Raw genomic sequence first — 21,377 nt, forward strand, 5'->3', positions numbered from 1 at the left:
CAGCTCTCTTGAGTTCTCACCTGGTTCGGCAAATAAACCTCACTTGACTAATAGTCCATGGACCAGAGCAAACTTCGGTGGCATTAGAGGTGTAAAATATTTAATGAAAACAAGTCTGTATTTGGCTACTGAACGTTTGTGATGACACGCTTATTAAATAAGGTCGTTTCATAATTCACTATTTTTGGCGATTTAAAGATGTTGGCGCAACGCGAGTTGGTCATGTCAGGTGATCCCAGCAAGGATAATATTTGATCTGGGCCCATGGGCTATTTGCTTAACGTGTGTGCGAGCATCCAGTGGCATAGTTGTTGGGTGTGCGCAGGCTGTGCAACTGCACCGTGCACCAGGGACGGTGCCAACCACGCTCTACGCCACTGGTGCCACGCCCCGCGGCTTGTTTGTGCACAGAGATCGACTGGTTGTCTTTACCTGTATTGAACCGTTGATTGCCATCAATAGTTCATTCCAGTTTCATTCAGTAATTTTTTTATGTATAATCGTCCCTTCTGCTAAAACGGATTCAATGAGTCCACGTTGTTCAATCTTTGCCTGTTGTGGTGTGTGCATGATCACAGCCGCTCGCTGTCCATTCTGAATATCCTGTGCACACTGGCTCAGTGATGAGCACGTTGCCTGCTTAGGCTGCTCTGTGTGGCGCCATTTAACTCTTGTCATGGAACAACAACCTCAGGCTCTTATGCTGCTATTGCTACCGTGTATTGTTTACATCTGCATGCATTCCCATTCCATTGTTGTTATTCTTGACCATCATCCCTTCACCACCATCCCTTCTCGTGGTGTGTTCTGTGCAAGCCAAATTAGGTTCTTTCGGTAAAGCCACGTAGGTATGTTATTGTGAATTTACCAAAGGAACCAAAGAGTATGGATTCCTGCAGTCACGAAAGCTTCAAATCGAGATTTTAAAATTCCGTGAAAATTTTGTTTCATAATAACAATACGTCACCACGACAGGTAGCAGCTCCCTGATTCAACATAGATTGGGTGGCAGGGTGGCGCTGTGGTAACACTTGTGCCTCGCAGCAGCTTTTCCAGTTTCCTCTCTTGGCTAAACCCTCCCCCCCACCACTTAGCTTTGTAACTTGCAAAAAAAAATCTGCAAATTTCTTAATTTGAATTACACGCAGCAACATCGCCCCCTGCTGCGCAAACTTGCCAGGATCCTCCTGCAAACGTCTTGAGACTCAGTGAGGCTTTTCTGGGTAAATACGCTGAATAATAATTAACTTATCATACCAACCAAGGGCCTATAGATGGGGTGATATTGAATAGTCCAGGAGATTTGTGCTTTTAGTTTTCTTCCAAGAGTTTTTTTCTGATCGTTGTTGACCTTAATTATTTTTCGATACCGAGTTAGCACTGGTGCACAACCACAGATAGCAAAAACTCAACACATGAATGTACAAAACCGCCCTAAAATGAATATATATATGTACAATTGGCAATGGGCACCTCCTTAATAGCAGGAGGGTAGAGAAGCCACAGAGATTGAGAGAATAATAGTCGGGAGACTGCTAGATCCGATAACTTCCCCCCCCGTAATTTATTTTGGAGGAGTTTGCTTGGAAAAAAAACGCAACCGACAAAAACCCCCGTTGTCCAGAAAGTTATAGTTTTGTTGAAAGCGGGCAAAATAAGTATACGAAGCGAGCGACTTATTCACCCCGTGGGGGGGACCCTGATAGAAATGCAACGTTACGAATGAGCGCAGACGTTTTTTTCCGTCCCGTGTCCGCTGCACAGCTGCGCTGGTGTCCGCCTCGTTCTCCCCGACCTCACTGCGCGCCCACACTTGCAGCCTGAGCTCGCTGCACGTCGCCACGCTCCCCCGGGGGGGGCTCTACCCGCCGCCCATGAGCCCCCGGGGAACCCTCGCTCGCAGTCGGATGAAGAAGAAAGACTTCAAGAGCTCCCGTGAGTGGCTCCTCGCGTCGGCGAACCTGCGTCGTGCACGCATCGCTCGGCCGGCGATAGAGCGAGCGGCTCGGTGTAGACTGTGGCCATCATCGCTTTGGGGTCGATAAAATAAGTATCACCCTTTGGGGAAGGCAACGTTTGTTGTCCTTCCCCTGCACCTCCAAATTGCATGGTTGGCTACGTACGGCGCGAGAGAGGCATACATCAATTGGACCTTTTTTATCTCATTGGAAACCCTTCACCGCTTGGCAGAATTTTTTTCTGCCAGCAACAACAAATTTATGGTGATCGAAACACCTGGACTGTTTGGGTGGAACTTCTGCTCAAACTGCCCCTGTGAACAGTTCCTGAAGAAGCTCCCCAGCGCATTGATGGGAACGTCGCACATCGTACCGAACGGCAACCCGGCACTGCCTGAAAACACCTGGGAGAATTTAACCCGTCGCTCACCCCTTGGCTGTTGCTCCCGTCGTCCGTCGAAGCCGCTGACTTTTCGCTCGCCCACCTCGGCACGCTCTCCCCACTGTCCCGCGCCGCAGTCTCCATCGCATCGAGCACGCTGGGTCTCAACGGGCAGGTGGTCCACACGGACACGACGGAGGTGGTTCTACTCGGTGACCCCATGTCGGGCTTTGGCCTGCAACTCCAGGGAGGTGTCTTCTCCACGGAACTGCTCTGCTCCCCACCCCTGGTCGGCTTCATCGAGCTCGACAGCCCGGCCGAGAGGTACAGTCGAGCAAATAAAACAGCCAAAGGTTCCCCTACGTAGCCTAAACGGACTGTTGGGGCTTGTGTTGTCAACGAGCACACTTTAAGGCTGACTCGGCACACAAGAGCATTGGGTGGCCAGCACCATGCATGCCCAGTGGTGAGGTTCACACACCGCACCGTGGCACTTAGAACCGGTTCAAATATTCGTCCCCTGTTATTGGTCATGAGCGGGAATCGAACTCGGGCCGCCGGGTTCATAGTGCAGTGTGCGAACCACTGCGCTACCGGTTGAGCACATGCACACACACACTTCGCTGTACAATGGGCATGGTGGGATTTTGTTTATACATTCAAACCAATCCAAGCCGGACTTGACTAAGCCAGAATTCAGAGTAAGCCGAAAAAGCTACCGAAATAAGTTGATAAGATATGTAAATATTGACTTAAAGCTTTCGTGACTGCAGGAGTTCATATTCTTTGGGTCTTTCGGTAAAGTCATGTACATTTTTTTTGTTCTACGTGACTTTACCGAAAGACCAAAAGAATAAGATATGTAAATGTCCTGCTTAATACAAGTTAACCTTGTGCCTTCAGTTGTGCCTTCCACTGTAACAACAATTGTAACATTTCCCCCCACTTTCAATTCACTATCCACGACTAATTTACTACGCTCTGTAATGCACCGTTGAAAGTGGACCGTTACATCGTAGGACCGTGAGAAATGACCATGGCATGTGTGGATTTTCGTCAGCATGTCTGTGTGTATGTATGTCTGTATGTTTAACTTCTTTCCCACATAGCCAACCGTGCTAATCGCAGGTGCGGGGGAAAGACAACGAACTTAACTTAAAAAGCAGTTCTAAAGAAATTTGATTTAGAAGTGCATAGCTTGCTCATATCGGAAGGAAGAACATTCCAGACGGCCGCAGAAGCGCAGCAGAAAGCGCGCGACGCGGCGACCGTCTTCATTCGACGGCCAGCGTGGACGACGTGCAGCAGCAGGATCCGACCATGCCTCACGATGACGGCTTTTTAGCGGCGAGCTTGGCCGCGCGACGTCACGTGTGCGTTTTGTGTGTGCGCGTGCGCGCATCGCGAACCGCGGCCTGCAGATGCGGCCTCCTCCAGGTGGGCGATCGCGTCCTGTCCATCAACGGCATCTCCACGGAGGACGGCTCGCTGGAGGAGGCGTCGCAACTTCTCCGAGACTCGGCCTTCGCCGGCAGAGTCACCGTCGAGATAGAGTTCGACGTCGCAGGTAGCTGGCCCGCCGCCGCCAACTCTCCCCCCCCCCCACCCCCCCGACGTGATCGAATTGTCTGCGCGCGTGGCACTAAGCGCCGCCGTTCTTTCTTTTAGCACGAGGCCATCGCGAAGGTTGGTGCTGTGTTTCGTGGGACGTGGTCTGCGATAGTTTCACGATAGAGGGCCATGTTGCAATGCGTCTTCCCCAGTCGACTAACTTGTGGGTAAATATATTTGTTAAATGGAAAGGTTTGGACCGTGACGCCCGCACATGGTCGCCTTACTCTGTTGAGTAATGTCGTGGGTTCTTTCTTGTCCGCTGTTGATAAACGCCGTGTTCTAAATGCACAAATTGCCCTTAATCTGAATGTATACTTCATTCTTTATTACGTGTAATGTGATTAATAATTGGTTTATTTTAGGTTACGTGTAGATATAATATCAGGTATTAAACTATAATCCTCTTCCATCAGACAGTCGGTTAAATCAAGTTGTCACGTGGGCAAATATACCAATTGATTCGTTTTTTCAGCAAACTATATTGTTGAAAAGCAAGGAAAATTTTCGAATTTTTTAACATTTGTTTCGCTGAAGATTACATCCGGCGTGATCAGGTGTTTACAAAATCCCAGCCTCCAATATGAATATGTGCAATGTTTTCTCTGATTTAACTTTAACAATTTTTTTGTTATATATATTTTTTTCATGAGATTTTTTTGCTGTATACAAGAACAAAGGCCCGTAGCAGAACGTTGGGTGACAAAAAAACAACCGTACGAGAATATCCCCCAGGCCTATGTTCCCCGACGCGTTCTGATTGATAGGGGGGGAACATGAACCAACCTTGATGTATACTTAGAAGCGTCTGTTTTTCCAGCCAAATGCAAGAGATGGTGCTTGTCTCGATTCACTGTTGAACTCCGAATGTGTTTTCCTTTGTTTGTTTATCTTTGTGTTTACAGAATCCGTGGTCCCCAGTAGCGGCATCTTCCACGTGAAGCTCCCGAAGAAGAGGGGTGTGGAGCTTGGAATAACGATCAGCTGTGAGTGGGTTTTGCTATCGGCATTTCTCTCCTGTTAATATCGAGTCCTGTGTCTCTGATTCTATGTCCCTAGCCTGTTTACCTTCCTTCCATGTAATGTTTTATCCAGCTGGATTGTAATGCCAATATTTTCAAAGTAATTTGACCGAGCCAGCTTATGTTACACGAAATTTGATTTTATTTAATATCGATGTATGTGTTAGCACGCTGCGCTACGAAACCGGCGGCCAGAGTTCGATTCCCGCTCACGGCCAACACCGGTGACGATTTCTGAACCAGTCCTGGGCCTCTCCCTAGGTCGACTCAGCCTCAAATCAGTACCTGGTGCGGTGTGTAAACATCGCCACCGGGGAGATAAAGGCAGCCGGGCATGATGCTGGCCACCCACCCCCTCGTGTGCCGTGCCGGCCTTCAAAGGTGCTCGCTAACAGCACTTGCCCCAACAGTCTGTTTAGGCTATGCGGGGATCTTTGTCTTTTATCTTTATAGATATATATATATATATAGCAGGCTTGGCAGCTCAGCGGTAAAGTGAGCGGCTAGCAATCAGAAGGTTGCGATTTCAAATCTTCGATGTGCGATGACTCGGCACCATCATCCCTCTGGGGTCGGTACAAATGACTACCAATTGGTGGCAACCTGTGAACAGCGGTTGTCCTACGGATAGACTCGCTCGTGCCATAGTAATGAGCGATTTCCACCACTGGCACAAGGTTGGGAACAGGAGCTGAGCACGGCCCTGTGCTCGTTTATGCGACGAAGTCAACCCGACGAGAAACCAACGTCGTGTTTCCGTCGTGGGAGGCAATCTTGAGCGCCGGATGGCTGCGCAGCTGTCGCATGTAAACCGACGACCTCGTCATTCCAGCTACGTCACGACGCAGTTTCGGGGAGCCGCTGGTCATCACGGACATCAGGAAGGGCAGCGTGGCGCACAGGTGAGTGCAGACTCCCACAGCGACGGGATAACGCCACGCCCACGGTGACGATGTTACCTCCCTCGTCTGGTATGCAGGAGGTCGTCGGGGGTTCTATTCCGTGCCCTGACGCCTGTATATTTGGAGTTTGTGTGTTCTCTCCCCGTGGTGGCGTGGATTTTTTTCTCTGTGTTCTCCGGCCTTTCCCTACATTTTTAAATGTGCTAACATTATTTAGATGACACTGGTCAACACACATTTTGTGGCATAAGGTATTCCAACGGTTGTAAGGTAATTTTGGGGCGCTGATTCCAAATCTGGCATCAGTTTTTGTCTATCACATCAGGTTTTTGAGATATCAAATATTGCATTTTCAATAAAAACTGCAGAAGAAAAATATTAAATAAATGTGGATATCTACATAAAATGATATTATAAACACACGATCCTAAAAATACAGCACCATATTTTAACACTAAAGCAGTCACTGACTCGCAACAACTTGCAATCATAAGTGACAGAGTTAATTTCGGGTAAAATCAATGAAAATGGGGTATGCCGATAGCATAAAAATTAGATGTGATAGAGCAAATCTGAGATCAGATTTGGAATCAGCACCCTGAAATTAGTCTAAAACAGCTGCAAAAGTCCAGGCCAGAATTTTTCTTATTGTTGACCAGTATTATTTGGCTGCTTGAAATTTCCACGTGATAAGCCACTTCCTTGAGCTATCATTTGTGGCAAGGTCGCTTCTGAGAAATAAGCTAACAGCTCCGTGGGCTTTACCCTGCACTCCGATTGTGTTGGTATATTTTTGTTGTAACTTTCTAACCCGCTCCTACTGCACATCTGTGAACAAGAGCTTTATGGCTCATCGGATTCCTCCAGTATAAATAAAGATTGTGCTCTCCGTAACTTAGCGTTCGTTATCATCGCTAAACACTTCTGAGGACAAACGCACCTTGGAATGCATTCAAGGGCCCATGCACACACACGTGACATTTAGTCTTCCTTGTTTATGCGGCGTATTACTTGATCAGGCCACCGAAAATAACGCAGAGCAGGGCGACGGGTTTCTCCAGCTGCAGGTATTTGAGTAACGCGACAGCCCTTTTCATTGTAAACCGCTGTGCGCGTGTGCTGCGGGTCCGCGTCGGGGAAAATAAGGATCGGAACGCTGGAACCCGGGGACCGACTGCTCGCCATCGACCAGGTCCACTTGGAGAACGCGTCGATGGCAGACGCGGCGCAGGTGCTGAGGCAGAGCGAGGACCTGGTGAAGCTGAAGATCCGCAAGGATGACGACGGAGCCAGTACGTTTGTTGTACGCGTGTTTGTTGTACGCATGTTTGTTGTACGCGTGTATGTTGAACTTCTGTCACACCGTACGTAGCCAACCGTGCCAGCCGGAGGTGTGCGGGAAGGACCTCAAACTAAACACATAAAGCAGTAAAATGAAAAAAGTGCGTTTCTCCAGTGGCTTCCTAATGTCGGAAGGAAGAGTGTTCTAGACGCTCGCACGAGCACATCTGAGAGCGCTTTTATTATGAATCTGAGAGTGCGCGATGCGGTGACAACAACGGATTTAGCCGCTTTGCCCTCTGCGGACCCCACCACGTAGTGCATCTCCGCAGCCGCCCTATAACAACCTGGCGTGCACAGCGACCTCCCATTCAAGCGCCTCTCGGGCTCAGCCCCTGCCATAGCTCCAGAGATGTGACGAGATCCGCTGTAATTCCGGGTGATTTGACCAGGGGCATCCCTTACACGGCGTCATATTACTTGCGAAACATTTTACCCATGGGAGTCGGAGCTGGGAGGGTGGGGGCATTCGCAGCTATTGAGTTGTGTGTGCTATTGCGAAAGTATTCCTTCGTGACACGCGTGAGTGTGCATTGCGCAGACGATGAGGGAGGAGCGATCAGCTACACCGTGGAGCTGAAGCGCTACGGGGGTCCCCTGGGCATCACCATCTCCGGCACCGAGGAACCGCTCGACCCTATCACCATATCTGGCCTCACCCCCAGTGGGCTTGCAGAAAGGCAAGTTCCCGTCCCCCAATGCATGTACGGTACACGCACGGCACCGAGTTTAATCTGTAATCGTGTCCCAGTGCTGAGAGTTGATTGATAACGTCAACCCACGTTATAGCTCTCTTAAATGGAACGTGTGAAAGCCGTTCACGTCATTGGTGGTGCGTGGCAGCTGGCCTAGACCCGACGTCCCGTCGCCCGGGCCGGGGAAGTTGTGACTCCCGGCGCTTGTGCCAAATTGCACAGCGGTGGCGTAACTTTCACACGTGCACGCACGGCCTCTTTGTGTCAATCCACTGCTGGATGAGGGCCTCCCCACGCTGTGCAGGCCGTGGTAGTGGGGGGTTACTTGAATGTACTTCTTCACACTGGCAGGTTGGTGAAGACAGAGAGCGGTGGGGGGCATAGCAGTTCGGTACAACAACGGATTTGGCTGCACTGGCCTTTGCTGACCCCCACCATGTAGTGCAGCCCCCGCAGCGACCATTATTATCCAGTAATGGTAAATGTTGTAGGTTTACTCTCCAACACACCAGTGTGCTGAACTCGTAAAAAATTGGTATGTTTTATTTACGAGACAAACCTTCATAATTGACTGCGTCGGGTGGTGGCAAGTTTAACGACACATTTATATATGTGTACGCGATCTAAGCCATAAACCTCTTACGGATATAACAACCTGGCATTGCACAGTGATCTCCCAGCCAAGCGCGCTTCTAAGGCTCAGACCTGCTTAGTTTCAGAGATCTGATGAGACCAGCCACCATTATGTGTGATTTGACCAGAGACATCGATAATTATACGGCGTTATATTACTTGTGAAACCATTCACCCATGGGAGTCGGATTCATTCGCAGCTGGTAAGTTGTGGCGAGATGTTAACTTCCTTGCCTGGTATACAGGAGGTCGTGGGTTCGATCCCAACTCTGACACCTGCTGTATATTTGGAGTTTGCGTGTCTCTCTCTCCCCGTGGTCGTGTGGATTTTTTTCCGGGTCCTCCGGTTTTTTCCTCCACATTTAGAAACAATGCGCTTAGAGTATTTGGCTCAATTTCAACATGACAAGCCACTTTGTTGGGTTACCATTTGTGGCCAGGTCCTTTCTGAAAAAGAGCTGTATAGCTCAGTGGGTCTTACCTGGTAAAATAAAAAATAGTTTCATTCAAAGAGTCCATGTGTGACACGGGACTTGACAAACGGCCTCGTCAAATCACAGAAGCTAGGCTGGTTTAAGCCTGGACTGTGCTTGCAACAGATCTGGTAGGCTGCTGCAGGGTTAGGTTTGTGGGTAGCAAGAGGCAATTGTGTAAATTTTTATTTTTGTGCGGTACTATGCTCCCACATCTATACCCCTCGCCTTCACCAACCTGCATTATCCAGCATGGTGAAGTATGGCGAAATAACCCCAACGACCGCCACGGCATGGGGAGCCCTTCATCCAGCAGTGGACTGTTAAAAGGGCTGTATACGATGCTACATATATGTAAATATATTCCATAACAGAAGTCCTCGTATTCGCAGCGTAATCGCTTGCTCTTTCCGATCGGCGTTTTGCAGGACTGGCGCCATCCACGTGGGAGACCAGATCCTGGCCATAAACAACGTGAGCCTCAAAGCGAAGGGGCTGGCTGAAGCCATCCAGCTGCTGCAACGGTCCAGCGAAACGGTCGCGCTAAAGATAAAAAAACCCACCCAACAACGTAAGTGGCAGACACGGTGGTTTCCTCTCGCTGAATATTATCGCATTTCCTAACGCTGTCCGACCTTGGGTTGAAAGTTTACACAACAAAGGCTTATGCCTAGCAGCGTGCTTCAGCCGCACCGAACCTCACAAAAATAATATTCAGGGCCTACCTTGGCTCCTCCCACCCTCAACCAGTATATATACAAGGACTGTTTTCTTGGAATTTCTCTCACTTGATACAGCTGTCGTGCTGTGACGGTTCCACCTGAAGACGGAAGCTTGTGTTGCCTCCGAAACGTCGTGATTTTTATTTTATTTTTATTTTACTTTTATTAATTTGAATTTTTTACTTACGTGACTTTACCAAAAAAACCTAAGAATATGAATCCTTGCAGTCACGAAAGCTTCAAATCTAGAATTGAAAGCATCTGTCTGAACGTCAGCTCTGTCCGTTGTAGTTTTGCTCTGCATCTACATCAGCCGTACGAAAGAAGAAGACCATGCCCTACCGCAGGCATCTCGAGGAGTTTTGTAGAAAGCTCGAGGCCAAGAAATGCTCAACACACAGCCCAAATCCCTCACAAAAAAAACACTCGGTTTAAAAGTAGCTGTGAAAACTTCCGTGTTTAACATTTGTCGTTTATCCATCGACCCGACCATCCAATCGCTTCGGCACGCCACTCCTCTCGACGTGTCCCGCAGGGACGCGCGACGCTCCGAAGCTTGCCGTCAAGTTGAGCGAGCCGGTGGACGAGCTGGCCGACATGAGGACACTGGGCAAGCTGTCCGACGCGTTCTCCGCCGCGGCCGTGCCCAGCGTGGACGGCACCGCTGACTCGTGGGACAGCTCGGGCGTGGAGACGGCCTACAGCAGCCACGGTGATTCATTCATCATTCATGCCCCCCCCTCCGCCTGCCACTGCACGCTTTCTGCCGGTTCACACGGTCGACGCTCTCGATCGTGCGCATTTAATTGGCGCCGCAGGGGTTGGCGCGCAGTGGTGTAACCACTCGTGCCTCACGGCAAGATGGGCCTGATGTTCAATTCCCGACTCGGGTGCCTTTGTGCGTGGAGTTTATATGTTATCTACCCTTCTTCTGCGTGGGTTACCTCCTGGGGTTCCCTGGGTTTCCTCCAGTAGCTAAACAAAATGTGCAACGTGACTGGTATTGGCCAGACATCGCAATAACAAAAATGTACTTCCAAATTACGCAATTTGGACAACTTTAAACTAAACTTGTTTTTTAATTTTACCAGGTAAGGCCCACTAAGCTATGTAGCCCTTTTTTAGAAGCGACCTGGCCACAAACGATTGCTCAACGAAGTGACTTATCACGTGTATATTTATAACAGCGAAATACTCTTAAACGCATGTTTCTAAATGTGGAGGAAAAAACCAGAGGACCCGGAGAAAAAATCCACGCAACCACAGGGAGAAAACACGCAAATTCCAAATATACAGAGGGCAGGGTCGAGATCGAACCCACGACCTCCTGCATACCAGGCGAGGTAGTTAACATCTCACCACCATGGTGCCCACTACACATAGGAATATCGGCCCCCATCTGTAAAACCTTGCTATGACCCTCCTGAAAAAATAATCTTAAGACTGAGGTTTTCGTGTGTAAACCAGCATATCAAAGGAACGATCAAAAGTGGCTGGTTTGCTGTGAACGTAAACATTTTAGCGTGATATGAAAAAACTACCCCTGTCAAAGCAATGCGTATATCAACCGTACGGCACCTTCCAGCCAGCCACGTTTCAAATTAGATTTAATAAAATTGGTAAGTTTGATTTTTATTTAAAAAATTACTTCAGAATGAATGGGACTTATGCAGTATATCTCTTTTCCAGATGTTACCACGAGATGGCAGTAGCAGCAGACAAAAAGTGTGTGTGGCATGCAAACAAATCCTGCAAACTCGAAGTGTTGGGACAGGAGAGGGCATTGCCAGGTCCCGAGAATGGATGGGCACCAGATGTGAAAGTCTTAATATTGATTGAGTGTGGGCCATAATTTTATTCACAGATGAAAAAACATGCTATTGTGATGCATGTAGCATCCATTAATAGGGTATATTAGTGTGATGACGGTGAACTCTCGATTATCCGTGGGTGGATTTTCTGGGTTGCGGATTAACTGTGCTTTCTTAAAACAAATTCTGTACTTTACCGATTCTATCGAGAGCCACTTTGCACTCGGCCACTGGGCTCGGAGCGCGCGAACCTTTGCAACGGGCGGAAAACTCCCTCCCTCCCGCTCGACCGTGTCGCCGCGTTGGAGCTGCCGTCCCCTTGCTGTGTTCGCCGTGTGCCGTGTGCGTGGCAGGCCCGCCGCAGTACCAAGTACAAGGGGGGCTGTCTCTTCTGCCGTGCGTGTGGCGTGCGCGGCAAGCAGGTACCGCGTACACGGGAGACCACGCCTACCCCCCCAGCGACATTGGCGCCGGCGACGATGACTGGGACAAGCCCTCGGCCACGTGAGTCGAAATACATTTTTTTTCCCATCTACGTGACTTTACCAATCCTTGCAGTCACGAAAACTTCAGATCTAGAACTCTCCCGCGTCGTCGTCATTATCCCTCTCGAGCCTACGCAGGCCGCTGAGTGCGTGGCCTGGTGGCAATGCCTCCCCAATGCTCTCTGTCACGAATGGTGGTGCTGGCTTTCTGCTTATGATGTTTCGCTTCACTTCTATGCAATGCCTCAGTCACTCGCACCCCTTGATCGGTCTTTTGCTAGGCTTTGCCCATCTTCCATATCCCACTATCAGTGGCCACATCGCCTATCTTGTGTGTTCTAGGCTGTCCAATATCTAGGCCAGTGTCGGCCTATGCACGAATTATAGGAACATTAATTTTCTCCGAGCATGCTGCTACACATGCTGCAGGACTGACATGCATTACAGTTGTCTGAAAAGCACCGCATTTTGTCATTCAGCTGCATAAGTTGCACTTATGCATACGACCAAACCATCCGGAATGAGCCTGATATCATCAGACCTTGGAAGCTAAGCAGGCTTGAGCTTGGATAGTGCTCGAATGCATGACGAACCGTGCATACAACGTGTTGCAGGCTGGTTTGTGGGGGCTACTAATTGTTGTGCTTTACTTCTATGCTCGCGCGTCTCTGCTCTTTGCCTTCATCAACTCGCACAGGCCAGCGTGGTGAAGTGCAGTCAAATAAACCCCGTGGCGTACACGACGTGGAGAGGCCCTCATCCAGCGGTGGATTGACACACAAGCGGCCGTGTGTGCACGTGCGAGTTACAAGCGCCGCTGTGCAATTCCACAGAAACGCTGGGAGTCAGAACTTCCTCAGCCTGGACGACGGCTGCTACTGGAGAAAGCCTCTGCGGGACATGGGATCTCGCCATCTGCCCCGAGCAATGAATGACCTGGAGGTAAGGTTTTCACATGTTCCTTTTAAAAGAGCTGCAATGCGGGTTAACGTGCTCTTGTCATCTCTGAGCATTGGGATACCTGAGCTATGGAATTAGGAACACGATTACAGGTTACTGGGAACTACGGTCCCCTTTTTTATATATATAAATATAATAATTATTTTACTTAACAAGAGCTCGGTACAAAGCATGAGCGATGGGGAGAGGGCGTACAGATATTCTGTGGACGACAAGCCCAAGGCCAAATGCCCACGGGGCAAGGGAAAGGGAGACCATGGTCGCTCTTTAAACTCTCCACGCGTCCGCCAACCCACCCACCACCCGACCTGAAATTTCACACGAATCCCCGTTTTTTGCAACGGGTGTGGACTTTTTCTGTACATTCTCAGACCACGAATGGCTGTCCTCTCTCCCCTCCGTCCCACATCTTCTCCCCACAAAACCAGCAAAGATCAAAGCATGAACACGTCAGTGATATTAGAGGAGATGTGAGTCTTGTGAATAATTTGAGATGCACGCACGAAGTTTGTACGGATTGTGTGATGAAGAAATAAATATGGTACGAAAGATATTGAAAGATAACCAGCCAGTCAGAGGGCATGAGCTCAAAGCCCCATCAGGAGGTTGACTCAACCCATCATCCCTCTAGGGTAGATAAAATTTGTACCATGTCCTATGGAGTAGCTGTCCCCCAGCATGGGATAGTGGAATTCCTACCACTGGTTCAGGCAGGCCAACCAAGTGAGTGCCTCCCAATGCTACCAGTTAATTTTAACTTAATTATACCCTTTGTGAACAAAACCTTTTTGACTGTAAACTTTCATGACTGCAGGAATTCATATTCTTTAGGTCTTTCGGTAAAGTCACGTAGATAGGTTCAAAGAAAACAACAAACTACGTAGTTTTTTTATATTTTTGGCTCTTTCGGTAAAGTCACATAGAAGGGAAACAATAAAATTATAAAACAATTAAATTCTCACGACGTATCAGCTGCAACACAAGCAATCATCATCAGGTGTGAAATCCACAGAACTAAAATTTTCTTGAAAATCTTGTGGATTTCACACCTGATGATGATTGCTTGTGTTGCAGTCGAATCGTCGTGAGAAATGTATTGTTTTATAATTTTATTATTTAATTGTTTCCCTTCTACGTACCGAAAGAACCAAGAATATGAATCTCTGCAGTCACAAAAGCTTTAAATCAAAATTTTACGTAGTTTTTGTTATTTTCTTTGAACCTATCTACATGACTCCGTAGTTTTTGTTATTTTTTTTGTTATTTTGTTATTTTCTTTGAACCTATCTACGCGACTTTACCGAAAGACCCAAAGAATATGAAGACCTTTTTCATGAGTTGGTCTAAAAAGGGTTGTTTCACTTCGTCCGGTGACCTATTTAGCCTCGCGACCCCCCCTGATCGATGGCAGCTGTGTCCCCCCGTTGTTTCAGACGAACCTGCTGCACTCCAACAGCACCTCGAGCCTTCACAGCAGCACGTTGCTGGAAGCGTCCATGCAGAGGCATGGCCACACCTGTCGGAGGAGCAGCAAGCCCCCAATTGGAACAGTTCCCAAGCGCAGCTACAGCCTGCCACGCAACACCCAGGACAGGCAGCCAACAAGAGAGAAGACGGATGACATGTCCTCCGCTTCGATGCAACTCCACAAGGTGCGATGCCCGTGCGCGAGACGGGTCGTGTTTGTTCACTGCCGTGAACTCGCGATTGGAGATCCCATGAGCTTTTGAAACTCTTTTGCACAAATGTTCAGCAGGGGTGGGTCAGAAAGTTACAACAGCAAACAATAAAAAAAATGATAGGAGTGAAAAGTATAGGAAAGGTAAAACGATCACCTAAAACATCTACAAAATAAAAATATACTCAAACTCAGTAGCCACCTGGCCACAAATGATAGGTCAACGAAGTGGCTTATCACGTGAACATTTATGACAGCCAAATAGTCTAAATGCATGTTTCTAAATGTGGAGGGAAAAACCGGAGGACCCGGAGAAAAGAGCCACACAGCAAAGGGGAGAACATGAATACAGAATTTTCCAAACATCATTCCAATGCCGAACGATTACCTGCAAATGAGTCGATTTGGATCACACGTAGCAACATCGCCCCCTGTTAGGACGACTTGGCGGGAAATCTCCTGAATAAGAGTCTTGAGACTCGGCGAGGCCCTCCTGGGTGACCAAGCGTGATGTTAACCGCGGTTCCTGTTTTATTGCAGTTGATGCTCTACAAGGACAGAGACGGTGAAGACTTTGGCTTCAGCCTCTCAGATGGGCTGCTGGAGAAGGGCGTCTTTGTCAGCGCGGTGAGGCAAGGGGGCCCAGCCTCCATCGGAGGGCTCCAGCAGTACGACCGAATCCTTCAGGTCTGTGGCCCGGTGTTTTGCCATTCCCACTCGCGGACAAAGTCGTAAACTATTAAACTAGAATATTTGTATTTTTTAGCAGGTAAGGCTCACTGAGCTAAATAGCTCTTTTTCAGAAGCAACCTGGCCACATATTATAGCTCAACAAAGTAGTTCATCACGTGGGAATTTTAAGCAGCCAAATACTCTAAGCGCACGTGGATTCTAAATGTGGAGGGAAAAAATCCGAGGATCGGGAGAAAAATCCACGCGACCGTGACAAAGGAGTTAACATCTCGCCACCGCAGCGCTCATTCCGTAGGACTGGCTTGGCTTAGTTGATTTTGTTTAAAACGGTGACAACCCAAGATACCAGGATGGTGTCTTCATTCGCAAGAGTGACCTGGGTCACAAATCTGATTTTACATAAGTAATTGGTCACTCTTCCAATTATTGATTCGATTACTCTCAACAATCAAATAACACATGTTGGAGAGAAAAAATTCTCACCCTCCACTCCCACGTGAGCCGCTGGACGGGAGGTGACCGGTGGGGGCATCATAAGCCAAGTCATGCTGGGCGTGGCTTATAGGGGGTTTCCAGCATTCGGGAGACAGAATGTCGGAGCGATCACAGAAAAAAAGTACTCCATTTAAATGTTTATTCGTTGGACCTACGTACTCGACTAATCGTCCCAGCTCTTTAATAATTATCAAAGCGCATGCAGGTGGTGGCTGCTACTGGACTACAGGCAGTGGCTTCATCACACACAGTCAGTCCTACAATCAGCAATAGGGGCTGCACACCGCTGATGCCGTACAGCACAATGTGGACGTACAGAGCATCGAATTGCGACTCCATCTCACAACGCTGCACGGAAACCATTGCCTTCCCTGCTCATTTATTTATTTTTGCTTCAGGTGAACCAGATGCACACACGCAACGCCGACTGCTGCCTGGTGGTTCCTCTTGTAGCTGCGTCGGACGATTGCCTGCAGCTCTTGGTTGGACGTACATTTTCAAACCCCGAAGAGGTGCGTTTGTGTCGTGGTCTTCTTACAAAGATAAAGATCTCCCCCGCCCCTCCGTATCGCCTACATAGGCTGCTGCAGCAAGTGCTGTTCGCGAGCATCTATGAACGCCTGCACGGCGCACAGAGGCGGTGTGGCCAGTGCTGTTGTATACACACCACGCCATGTACTCGTTATGGCTGAGACAACCCTGTAGAGACCCAGGATCGGTGCAGATATTTGTCACCGATGTGTGCAATGGGGTTTTTAGCTTAACGTGGCACTTTTCAGGAGCGTGTCTACCGCGTTAAATGAGGGATTACTGAAATGAACTAGGATAATGATTGCACACCCATGTGTAGATGTAAAATTGAAAGAAGAAAAACCCATCTAATATGATAACATAAAGTTTCACGTTTCCTTCTGTTTTTCTTTGAAGCACTGCGACATGAACCCTACTCGCCCTGATCCTGTCCATCAGAGTCCGTGGATGGGTAGGACTTCGAGAGATGGCGAGCGTCGAACATTGCAAGAAAGCAACGTGAAGACACTGTGACGTTCGTCACGACATCGGAGGTCCCGGAAGGACCGACTCCCGTCAAGTTTGTCAAAAACCGAGCTGTGAAGTTGTTGGTTTCGTGTATAATTTCAAAGTGTATTTATATAAATATCAACACTGAAGTTAAGTGGTGCTTAATGGCAGCATAACGTTTTACATATATTTAGATTTTTTTTCTCCCAACCGTGTTTCTCTTTGTTCTTGCGGCGTTTTCCCATGAGAAGACTCACATTTCATTTGGCTAAGTGATAGCTATCAAAGATTGTACGTGGTTCGGTTTTTTTATTCTTTCTCAGCATTCATCATATTCCTTTATCCGCAGCGGAATGGAGCGGAATGAGGACCGCTACAAAAAAGGGGTTCAGAACTTGATTTTTTGCTATTCTCATTGAAGAAGGTTTTCACGTTAGATAGGCTCTACGTTTCACACATTTGTGTAGTCTGCAGAAGCTTTAAAGGAGCGGGCGATGTGTAAGTTTTCGACTTTAGAAAATGTGAACCATTACGACGGCACACGATGGCCTATTTTTGGAATCATGTAACGGGATATTTTAACGTCCACTGTGAGGCGGACCCTGCCTGTCCCGTAATGGTTAATGCGCTCGCGGGATTATTAACCAGGGTGTCCGCCAGGTTCGAACCACAATTGGCCTGCAGTGAAAACCCTCTCCAAAACCTCTCGTATACGGTGCCTTCGTAATTTCGTCCCACGCCTTTACACGTCTTGAAAGTGGTCCAAAAGTGTTTGTTGATGTGTGTAGATGCTAGGATAATGCATTTCTCAAATCAAAAGCAAGCATACATTTTCTTCAAATCAATTCCAAGTTCATTTATTTCCCGCGTTTGTGATGTGGAAAAGTTCCTGTTTGAAGATGTCAGAATAGACATTGAAAAGTCCCTGGTCTGATAAACCTCCAATGAGCACATAACATACATACATAAATAAAAAGTAAGCATACATTTTCCTTTAAGCAGAAGATTAACTAAAGGCCCGATTTAGCCATTTGAAACATTGCCTCGTTTTCAAGAGCTACCTGGGTGCTACTACAGAGTAAATTTTACGTCGGGTCACAGACTCTGCAGAATATATAACGCCGATTTATTATGACCTGGAAACACATTTTATAGCACAATTATGAGAGAAAAAGCATGTCGATGATTGGATCTGGCAGGTGTTGCGGCATGCGGAGTGGTAAAACACGTGCAGAGTGGGATAATACGATTTCACTTGATGACTGTTTTCTCTGGATAATTATAAGGCGCTCGAGGAAAGTAAGTCACACTCCAAACTTGTGCCCGATGTCAATGAACTGAAGCAAATGTGGTTGCGTGCACATACACCTGCTGAATCATAAGAACCACCCTCAAACTGTAATATAAATTGGGGGAAAGAAGTGTCTTATAATCTGGAGGATATGGTAATATATGGCGAGGACAAGAAGTTTGTAGATCTATTTGAGCAGGAGTGACAGCGATTGTCATTGTTAATAATATTCCTGCTGCATTGCTTAAATTTTAATAGTTTTGGCGAACGCACTTTGGTATTGCAGTTTTGTACTCTTACCTGATTTTGACACTTTTTTTGAAGATCCCTCACTCTTTTTATATCTCACGGACACGCGGCAAAATATATTTTTCCTGACGGATTGCGCTTGTGCCAAAGCATCGTGTACAGCCAGCGCAACAGCGACTAAGCAGGACTCGTGGTGATCTGGTTAAGCTCCCTTCGATTGGAGGTCGTGTCACCAGCAGTTGTTTGAGCAAGACATTGGAAGGCTTGTACCTCTTACCTTTAATGAAAACAAAACAACTTTTCGCAATGCATAGTAATAATTGACAACGTGGTAGATTTTTATCGCTGTTGATAAGTTTTGAAATTCAGTTTTTTATTTTTGTCCGAAGTACTGTAATGCACTTATTGGTGTGTTGTTGGTGATCTCATGAAAGCTCTTTGATATCTTGATGAAAATGTATCGGCACTACAGTGGCCGCGCACGTCAATTTGTATAAAGTCTCACACTGATGGCTGTCTCCATCTTACGCTTTGCGGTTGCTTTTATATTTTTGTTGTTTGTCTCTTGAATTTGCGTAAAATGTTCGGTGATTTTCTTCGTTGTCCTTAAAATTGTTTTGAGTATAAAAGGGTCAGGTGTCATCGTATTCTCCGGCTAGTAAGATGCTCCAGAAAGTAAGACGCACCTACAAAGTTGTGCAACCCCGTATCCGTAACGTTAGACAGATCTAGTAACACAAACACCTGCTGCAGTTACTTTTTGCTTTAAAATACAAGGAAGGATGGAGGGGGTGGGGAGAGCGTGTCTTATATGCTGGAGAAATACAACACACGTGCAAATTCACTGAGTTCATCGGTGTTGTCGAGTGGCCACGCTATCCCTTTGTGCACTTGTGTGGGGAGCAGGCAATGTTTTGAGGAGTCACTGAACAACACAAAAAACCACCAACGTGAGAGGTATCATTCACCATCAGTGTTGCTTACACAAGCGTGTGAACGATATGATTATGCCATCGTAGGATGGTGAGCGGTGGTGAAAAACTTAATCCTGTCGTGAATTAACCATGGCTGACGATTCCTTTATAGTCCGGCCGTTTGAATGTCCTCGTATGTTACTGTAATGTCTTGCATATTCCTCCTTTGAGTAATGTACAAACATTGATGATATGGGGTTATATACTGCGTTACAAAGTCCGTGCGAGGCGTGTGAATCTCATTGCTTTGTGCGGTGATCTGAGTTAAAATTCCTGGCCAGTGGCGAGTGATATCCGAGTTTGGCCTTGGGCCCCTTTCGCACCAACCACCACTGATCAGTGATGGGTGAAGTTTCGATCAAACGACCCTCAGGACCGACATTGGAGTGGCCGAGACCTTCATTTGGATATAGCTGCCGAGTGTACAATGTCCACAGTGTGCAGTGCATACATGTTTATACATGCACGGAGAGAGTGTTTATAGTACACGTAGCATAGTTTATTCGTGAATGTAGTCATATAAATAAGTAGTCATATATGTCACACTTGGCAACGCAGTACTTATAATGTCACACTGAACACGAAATTCTGTTTCCAGACCATATTTGTATACTATGTTTCTCAGATTCTATTGCTGTATAACATGTGTGTACTTTTGTAAAGCTTTGGAATATGCCATTTGAATGTATGTTCTGTACAAAACATCACGAGTAGTAAAGTGTTGAAGTCTTCCAATTTCTGTACTATGATGCCATAACAATTCAGATGTTATTTGGCTTGTGCCTTATTCTCTGGCCAATGAGATGCACTTTTTTCCTCTGGTATTTTAAACAAAATCTTGGGATAGGGTGTCTTATAATCCAATAGGTATATATATGTGTGTGATACCATATTTGTATAATTATATTGATACTGAACACTTGTTTGGGGTACGTTTTAACTTTCGAGAGGGTCTTATAATGCGGAGAATATGGTACCATGCCGTTTTTGAAGTTAACTTTTGCATTGTGCCGGTCTATTTTGTAAAGGGGTATAGTTGGAAGTTGTGTAGAGTCGGCACACCTACTGTACTTGTAAATGCCTCCCTCGAGATATAAATAAAGCATATATTTCAATGAAAATCAAAAAAATGTTTTGATGGACTGCATCCCCGGAAGAACATAACTCTGTGTAAAATTATACGATTGATCGTGTTAACATTCTTACCATACCTGCAGTGTGCACAAAACTACTACAGCTCTTACCGTCTCAAGTGAATACGTCAATGTACGCGGCAATTAACTGAAAATCGGCTATTTTTACTCCGCCATTCGGCTTGATTCATAGCTGTCTTTACATTTTAATGTAAAACAATAAAAATGTACATGTTTATGGTATTAGCTGTGTTTTTCGTGTGGGGTGTATTAGCTCGTCACCATATTTACTCCCATAAAGACCCGATTGGCATGCCGCTACAAGTATTTGCCAGTCACCCTCACTGGTGCATCACAATACAGACCATACAAGATGATAAACTAAACTTTTTATTTTATTTCACCAGGTAAGGCCCACTGAGCGATATAGCTATTTTTCAGAAGCGACCTGCCCACAGGTGATAGTCCAACGAAGTGGCTTATCAAGTTGAAATTTATCGCAGCCAAGTACTGAAAACGCATGTTTCTACATGTGGAGAGAAAAACCGGAGGACCCGGAGAAAAATCCACCAAAGAGTATGGATCCCTGCAGTCACGAAAGCTTCAAATCAAGAGTGAAAAGAATGTTTTTTTTTTGCATGTATCGCCACAAGTAGGTGTGGCTAATGCAGACATGATTCCTTGCAACCGTCTTAAGACCTCCTATTGTATCGCCAGAAAGGGTACAAACCTGTCCTTATTTAAATTTTTGGAGCTTTCGTGACTGCAGGAATTATTCTTTGGTTCTTTCGGTTAAGTCACGTCTAAAGATAAAATAATGAATTAAAATAATAGCGACGTTTCGATTGC

The 21,377-nt window shown here is 46.9% G+C and overlaps 1 protein-coding gene across 3 annotated transcripts in view; it reads left to right on the top strand.

The window, feature by feature from the left end:
• Nucleotides 1–20,764, top strand: part of LOC144731262 (glutamate receptor-interacting protein 1-like) — a 47,448-nt gene extending 26,684 nt beyond the window's left edge. For 2 of the 3 annotated variants that reach the window (XM_078612297.1, XM_078612294.1), the window contains exons 11-25: nucleotides 1,765–1,935; nucleotides 2,478–2,664; nucleotides 3,762–3,907; nucleotides 4,857–4,937; nucleotides 5,806–5,875; nucleotides 7,022–7,167; nucleotides 7,758–7,896; nucleotides 9,446–9,588; nucleotides 10,275–10,451; nucleotides 11,904–12,054; nucleotides 12,869–12,977; nucleotides 14,429–14,647; nucleotides 15,214–15,360; nucleotides 16,260–16,373; nucleotides 16,789–20,764. In XM_078612297.1, coding sequence (XP_078468423.1) covers nucleotides 1,765–1,935; nucleotides 2,478–2,664; nucleotides 3,762–3,907; nucleotides 4,857–4,937; nucleotides 5,806–5,875; nucleotides 7,022–7,167; nucleotides 7,758–7,896; nucleotides 9,446–9,588; nucleotides 10,275–10,451; nucleotides 11,904–12,054; nucleotides 12,869–12,977; nucleotides 14,429–14,647; nucleotides 15,214–15,360; nucleotides 16,260–16,373; nucleotides 16,789–16,905 — 2,117 coding nt within the window. In that variant the 3' untranslated portion in view covers nucleotides 16,906–20,764. The remainder of the gene's footprint in view (nucleotides 1–1,764; nucleotides 1,936–2,477; nucleotides 2,665–3,761; nucleotides 3,908–4,856; nucleotides 4,938–5,805; nucleotides 5,876–7,021; nucleotides 7,168–7,757; nucleotides 7,897–9,445; nucleotides 9,589–10,274; nucleotides 10,452–11,903; nucleotides 12,055–12,868; nucleotides 12,978–14,428; nucleotides 14,648–15,213; nucleotides 15,361–16,259; nucleotides 16,374–16,788) is intronic. The other variant, XM_078612296.1, reaches the window with a different exon arrangement.
• The last annotated feature ends 613 nt before the right edge of the window (nucleotides 20,765–21,377 follow it).

This window comes from Lampetra planeri, chromosome 38, assembly GCF_965212315.1.
Source record: "Lampetra planeri chromosome 38, kcLamPlan1.2.h2, whole genome shotgun sequence".
Classification (NCBI taxonomy): Eukaryota; Metazoa; Chordata; class Hyperoartia; order Petromyzontiformes; family Petromyzontidae; genus Lampetra; species Lampetra planeri.